The following is a 7,938-nucleotide window of genomic DNA, read 5'->3' as shown; positions in this document are numbered from 1 at the left end:
CTGAGTGTAGCTTGGAGATCATCACAAAGACAAACAGGAGTATTTTTTTCACAGCCGTTTTAGTTTGGAGATGTTTATTCAATCATTAGTCGAATTGTTAGTTCTTTCTAAACAGTTCTGGGCGTAAGCAAAAACAGAATTGGTTGCCACTGCCATTACATTGGTAAGACACATTCAGAATGTTATTTTTAACATTCAAAACATACTTCACAAACCACATAATGTAGAAGACAAAAAAGAGGTAGCGGTATTGTATATATGCATTTCAAAAACCCTCCCCGAAAAGTATATATTTTTAACAATATATGATTTTGTTCACCCAAAAAATGAAAATGACCTCATCATTTATTTTCCCTCATGTGGTTTTAACTTTTATTTTACCTTTAGTTTCTTTCTTCTGTTAAACACAAAAGAAGATATTTTGCAGAATGCTGGTTGCTAGGATCCATTAACAGCCATAGTAAGAAAAAATAAGTATTATGGAAGTCAATGGGTGCTAGCTACCAGCATTTTTCTAAATATCTTATTTTGTAAATTACACAGTATTTAACTGTAATATGAACTGTATTTTACTGTAGTACAGTTATGCTGTATGTTACTGTATTTTAAAGATTGCATTGTGAAAATTACTGTAAATTTTACAGTAAAAATTTTTATTCTTTTTCCTTCGGTTTAGTCCTTTATTTATCAGGGGTCTTCACAGTGAAATGAACTGCCAACTATTCTAGCATCTGTTTTATGCAGCGGATGCCCTTCCAGTAGCAACCCAGTACTGGGAAACACTCATACACTCTCTCATTCACACACAGTTATACACTAAGGCCAATTCAGTTACAAATCAACTCACCTATAGCACATTAGAGCTGAAGATCTTTGCCCGAGCCCAAAGGAACCCGACAGTACCCTACGGGTTCGGGCGGGTTAAGGCTTAATTTCTATCATTGTAGATGGGGTTCGGGCTCGGGCTTGCGCTCCGGCTTGTGCGGTAAATGAACGGTCATGTGATGCATTTCGATTAGCATGAGAAAGGAATCAAATCATTTGTTACAACAACAAAACATCCCTGAAACGGTAAAACACATGATGACAAGAAGTCAAAAAGAGCGAATTTTGTGGAGTGGGAAAATGTACAGCAAACTGACAGAGAAAATTACGAGGTCACTACATTAAAACCGCTGTCATGGAAAATGAAATGATTGTTCTGGACTTGTGGAAGATAAACAAACAATTGTACCCAAAACTTGCAATTATAGCCAGATCAGTAGTGGCCTTCTATGCATCCCGGTCAGTAGCAGCAGCAGTGAAAGGGTGTTCACGGCTGCTGGACGTACCATCAGTGAGCGCAGAACCGCGATAAAGCCATCTGCAGTGGATTCCATTATGTTCCCTCACAAAACACGTTTATAAAGCCTAATCTTGGTGAGTAAAGGATTTTCAAATCATAACTAAATATCAATGAAATCATAAATGTATAATGTAGACAGAGTAGGCCTACAGTATATAAGCTAATGTTGGCATTATTCTTTTATTATTCAGCTTCACCGTTGCCTTAATGCCAAATTGTGGAGAAGTGGCAAAACAAATCCCGCAGAGCTTTTATCTTAATTCAGTTATTGCCAAATACCCGTCTTAATTTAGACTTTATTTTAATTTAATTTGTTAAGAAAGCTTAATTTTACTGGTGTGTTGGCCAATTTAAAAGCTACGTGTATGCCTAGGCCCATTTAGAGTGCTGAGATGTTATTATGTTACAGACGACTTTGTTCCAACTTCCAAGTGGCCTATAGCCTAAGTTTATTATCAGGGCTTGATATTAACACCTGCCAACACGACAAATGCGGGTAGATTTCAGCCATGCCGGGTTAGACAGCCGCTTCCACTAGCCAATTTGGCTGGTTGGAAATAATTTTTAAGTTAAGTATTTTTCTTAAAAGCAGGGCTCGACAATAAGAATGGCCCAATATGCGTGCAAATGCGATCTTAAAATCTTGAAGCAGCATGACCGACAAAAATAATTGTGTTCGGGCAAGCAAAAGAAAGCAAGTGAATACCAAATAAGAGGATGATCACTTGCGCTAACAGCTGATGTGATGCGCGAGACTGTTTAAAATGCGTGCACGCTCCCGTTTCCTTGCGTGAAGCAACCGTGCCTAGAAAGAAGCTGGTGATCTGTTCTCTTTCAAGTAGACTAGACCAAAAGGTAAGCTCATGCACCAACAGTCTTGCTGCTCTCAAGAGCTCCAGATTTGTCTTTTTGTAAGCAGCACCGGTTGCTTTCGCTTTAACTATTCTTTGAACAATTATTAATGGGCCTAACGTTAACCGTGTGCGTGTGATCACCCTTTCATTATTACACACTGTATGTTTTCTTTCCTTCTTTCATATGTTTTCTGCTTTCTTTTGCTTACCAGTATTTTTGTTAATATGGTTTATCTTTTTTTGACAATAACACTGATTTAATAGGTGATTAACTCCCCATTCATGTGCAGTTAACTGGTGATCTGGGACCTTCAGCCAGGACGCATTACTGTACATATTTTAGATACATGACAATAATAATTTTTTTAATGCCAATTGTTTTTTTTTTTTGTTTTTTTTTGTTTTAATGTTTTGTTAAATCAAATATATACAGCTATATTTTGCTTGTTTTGACACATTTAAAATGTGTGGCTAAGAAATAATAATTAATTTATGTTTGGTGCGGTTACAGTAAAAATAAACAATACTGTCAATACATATACAGCAAGACAAATAGTGCTACAAATGTAAATACAGTATTTTTACTGTAATTGATTTACAGTGAACCGCAGCAAGCAAGATTCTACAGGAAATTGTTAACAGTGTGTTCAACCGAAAAAAGAAACCCAGGTAGGTTTTGAACAAATGAAGGATGAGTAAATGATGGCAGACTTTCATTTTTTGGTGAACTGTCCCTTCAAGACTTATTGTGTACCGTTTCTTTATTCAATCATGGACACTTGAATATTTAATTTGCTCGTAGATTAGGTCTTGAACAGCAATAACCCTGAAGGAGCGCTGAAAATGTCAGAGGAATATTACACAGTGACAGAAATTCTACAATGTGTTCAAATGCGATCAAGTTGTTATGATCGTTTGAACCCTACAACTTGACATCAGCACTTTCTTCTTATAACTGAATCTTTCATATATAGTACCTCCATGATTCACGACGACCTGCGTACTCACAAAACACACAGCCACGGTGACGAAAGCTGACAAAACACAGACGCTGAGACTTTAATTTCAAGCATCACTCACTGTCTTCATCAAACCCACATAAAGCTCTGCTTCCTCTCTACCTGTGATGACTTTTGTTATGCAATCGTAGCTCAAACGCTGTTAGAAGCCACTGGGTTTTACTTTGCTGAGCACAGACTTGATGGAAAAGTGGATTATGTCACGTTAAATGTCATAAAGGCGCTCGTCATCATTTTCTTGCTGCTTTTGCTCCACAGTCGACCGCGGGTTGACCCGTCGCAATGATTGGATCCTTCGCTCGAGGCGGCCTCCATTAGGCTTACCGTCTGCACCGGTTGCACAGTGTGTATCCGGTTTACAACCCGATTACGAAAAGCACACCCAAACACCTTTTTGAACCCCTTACGGAAGTGTTTGGACACCAGAGCGTACACGATTGGATTCAAGCAGGAGTTGGCATACGCAACCAAATGCGATAAAATGCGAAGAACGTACGTGGTGTGGTTTAACGGGAAATGGCCAAACCACATGCACAAGATAACCAAGTGATGAGGCAGCCAACATAAACAAAAAAGCACAGCGACTATGATTATCATTTTGGTCACCTTGCGCTTGGCCTTGCGTGATTCTGACATGTCCTGCATGGGGTCCACGGAGGTCCACAGGTAGCGGATGGTGCGGGCATATGTGATACCAAGTATGAGGACTGGGATCAGGTAGCCGAATATGAAGGTGCAGATGTCCATGGCTTGGCGATGATGGACGCTCCATGCCGGGATGCAAACTGTGGTCCCGTCTAGGTCCATCTGCTGGTAGTAGCTGAGATAAGGGCTGGAGAAGAAGAGCGAGAGTGCCCACACCAGGCTGATGGAGGTCAGGGCATTACGGGGAGTTCGCGTTTCTCTGGAGCGCAGAGGGTACCGAATGGCAAGATATCTGTTGAGAAAATACAATACAATTAATAAGAGTGATGATGTGAGTATAGGCGTGAGGACAGGGCAATGTGTCATTCACATGAGGTCTAACCAAAAAATTACTTCAATCATCAGATAAATCCAGCTCAAACCAGTTTATCTAATTAAAACGCCATTAACACAACCTGACAAAAGTCTTGTTGTCAATCCCAGTTGTAAGAGCAACAAGTAATAACTTGACTCCTAGTTGATCATTTGGAAAAGTGGCAGAAGGTAGATTTTTCTGATGAATCATCTGTTGAACTGCATCCCAATCATCACAAATACAGCAGAAGGCCTATTGGAACCCGCATGGACCCAAGATTCTCACAGAAACAGTCTAGTTTGGTGAAAGAAAAATCATGGTTTGGGGTTACATTCAGTATGGGGGCGTGTGAGAGATCTGCAGAGTGGATGGCAACATCACCAGACTGAGGTATCAAGACATTTGTGCTCCTCATTACATTACAAACCACAGGAGAGGGCAAATCCTTCAGCTGGGTAGCGCTCCTTCTCATTCTTCAGCCTCCACATAAAAGTTCCCAAAAGCAATGATGATCAAGGCGCTCGAGAATTGGCCAGCCCAGTCATCAGATATGAACATTATTGAGCATGTCTGGGGTAAGATGGAGGAGGCATTGAAGATGAATCCAAGAATCTTGATGAACTGTGGAAGTCCTGCAAGAACGCTTTCTTTCCCATTCCAGATGACTTTATTAATAGGTTATTTGAGATTGCAGAGATGTATGGATGCAGTCGTCCAAGCTCATAGGAGTCATACACAATATAAATTCTTTTTCCACTGCATCATGACTTTATATTCTTTACTGTACATTATTTCTGTTAAGTGACAAGACTTTTGTGTAAGTAAAGTCAGACCTTACTGTCCTAATTAAATAATTAAAAATCAAAGCTTGATCATATTTTATTTAGGTAAAATAAGCGTAATCTAGAAACCTTTGCTTTTTACATAAGCCACTTCTGATACCAAATGATCAACTAGAAGTCAAGTTTTTGAATGATTTAATTTGTTGTTCCTGAAACTTGGATAGGCGACAGGACATTTGTCAGGTAGATATGTTATAATAGGGGACTCAAGACACATTTTTTTAGTAGTACTTTAAAGCAATTTTTTATGGAAATGCATAACATTTGGACCTTTGTTTAAAGAATGTTTATCTGCATGCATCACTCATAAAAACTTGATTTTGGTTCTACTTCAGCTTTGCTCTTATAAACTGATTTACTGAACCAATGTAGAAATGCACATTAAAAAATCGATAATTCAAGTAAGTGACATGTCATTTTGTATCACGTAATATGAACTACATTAAATGGAAAAATAGTAAAAAAGTTACATAAAGTACAGTAGCCCAGCATTAAGTGATAAAGAAATTCCAAAATCAATTCTTAGCCTTTTTGGGAAAATATAAGCGGCAACAGACTGAAGATTTGAAATTAAAGAGATTTTTTTTAATGCATATTCTGAGTGATTACTGGATTGATAAGAAATCTGTAACACTCTGGTATTATATGGTTAAGGTCATGGTCACTCTTTCAGTGCTTGACAACATTTTATGCTCCATTGCTAAAATTAAATATTGCAGAAAATGCATTATCAGTGCTCAGTGCATGACAAATGTTTTCACAGTGGATTTAAAGGTGCACTTAGTCTGTTTTTGTAAACATTTAGCTGCCAATTATTCATCTGGTGTTTGCTTTATGGACACATTTCTAATCCGTTTCGCTGTTTCATTTTTTTCTTCATTTTTGCAGCTGTCTATAAAACGCGCTTAGTTTCAACATGCCTATTTCGTTTGTTTATTTGCAAACATCTAAATGGACAATATGCAATTATAGATTTAAAAAAAAATAGTTTCATGAACGTTTTAGGGCTCTTATCAAAACATGAAATACACAACATAATTATAATAGCAATTACAGCAACTAGTAATTATAACATAATTATAACATAATTGCTCGAGTCTTCATATTTTTGCGGTGTTTTTTTAGCCAATCGGCATTATTATTATTGTTTTATTCCTTTAACCATGTTAACAGTTAACAAAAGTCAATTTAGTCACAATTTTTATATTTTCTTCTAAATATTGCGATTACTCTCTTACAAGAATCATAGTGATAGTTATATTAATCCTAAATAAAAAAAACAAAAAATATCAAACTATAAAAAAATATGAGTTTCCATTCACCGTTCTGATTAATAACCTCATGTACAGTTATAACTTTTCAATCGATAATGCGTTTCTACACTTTTCTCTGCATTAGACAGGAGTAGACTATAATGTGGACGCACCTGTCCAGAGACACTGCAGCCAGAGTGAAGATGCTCGCGTACATGGTCAGGTAGATAATAAAGTGCACGGCTTTGCACACGAACGCGCCGAACACCCACTCGTCCATGGTGTAGATGGTGGCCTGGAGCGGCACGCAGAAGACGATGAAGCAGAGGTCCGCCAGCCCGAGGTTCAAGATGAACAGGTTGGTGCTCTTTGTGTTCATCTGGCCGTTGCGAATGAGAACCGCGAGCACTAGACAGTTCCCCACAGTACCGACCAAAAAAATCATCGAGAATATGAGAGAAATAATCACCGACTCAACTTTCCAGTGTGCGGAGAAGACGTGGATCTGCTGGGATGCGTTCATCTTTCTGTCAGGACCAGTGAAACGATGAGCTTCAACGCTGCATGGACTCCATACGGACACACTTGGAGAACTTCTAATCATTTATTTTATTTTTTTAAGCAAAAAATATATATAAATGGGATAAATTGCCTACTTGAAAACAACGACTAAGTAAAGCATCTTCTGCCTGGATGGTTTTCCTGCAGGTGCAGATGAGGTGACTGTGGTGAACATGAGGATCACTCCCATCAGCAGCCTCCTCCCCTTACAGACTAGGGAATTTTCCTTCATAACTCACAGGTTATTTAAAATACACTACTGGTTTTTTAGACAATATGTAAACAATTAATAATACAACTGATATATTTTCACTATAAGGACAGGTATTATAATTACAATAGTGTTACAATTGTTATGAGTGTTTTGGGAGTGCTTTTACCTGAAAAAAGTAATATTTAACCACTGTATCTTGAAAAAAAAACCTCACATTGCATTTAAAAAGCAAAATTCATGATCTGTTTTATTTATAAATTTTTTTTGAAGAAGAAAACTACGCAACTATTTTAGTGTTAGCCTACCCATATTTTAGACATTTAAATATGTAACACTAGTTATTTATTATTTTTTAGTATTTTACTAATTGCTAAGTTATCAAGTATGCTATCCATCTCAGATGCAGAAAAGCTAGTCCATGCATTTATAACTTCTAGGCTGGATTACTGTAATGCTCTGTTTGCTGGCTGCCAAGCATCCTCTATTAACCAACTTCAGCTAGTACAAAATGCAGCTGCCAGAGTTCTTACCAGGTCTAAAAAATATGACCATATCACCCCAATTTTATCCTCCTTACACTGGCTGCCTGTTAAGTTTTGTATTGAATTTAAGATATTGCTTCTTACGTATAAAGCTTTAAATAATCTAGCTCCTGTTTATCTAACCAACCTTCTGTCTCGCTACAATCCAACCCGCTCTTTAAGATCTCAAAACTCAGGGATTCTGGTAGTACCTAGAATAGCAAAGTCGAGTAAAGGAGGTCGAGCCTTCTCATTTATGGCTCCTAAACTCTGGAATAGCCTTCCTGATAATGTCCGTGGCTCAGACACAGTATGGTGCATGAATGTGC

General features: G+C 37.9%; 1 protein-coding gene across 1 annotated transcript; it reads right to left on the bottom strand.

Moving 5' to 3' along the window:
- Positions 1–3,413: 3,413 nt before the first annotated feature.
- Positions 3,414–6,836, bottom strand: LOC130238104 (galanin receptor 2a). The gene is made up of 2 exons (XM_056469013.1): positions 6,487–6,836; positions 3,414–4,155 (listed from the first exon to the last, which is right to left on the bottom strand). The coding sequence occupies exons 1-2, from the start codon at positions 6,834–6,836 to the stop codon at positions 3,414–3,416; spliced, it is 1,092 nt and encodes a 363-aa protein (XP_056324988.1).
- Between the last annotated feature and the right edge of the window lie 1,102 nt (positions 6,837–7,938).

This window comes from Danio aesculapii, chromosome 12 (assembly GCF_903798145.1).
Source record: "Danio aesculapii chromosome 12, fDanAes4.1, whole genome shotgun sequence".
NCBI lineage: Eukaryota > Metazoa > Chordata > Actinopteri > Cypriniformes > Danionidae > Danio > Danio aesculapii.
This window is presented reverse-complemented; position numbering and strand designations above follow the sequence as displayed.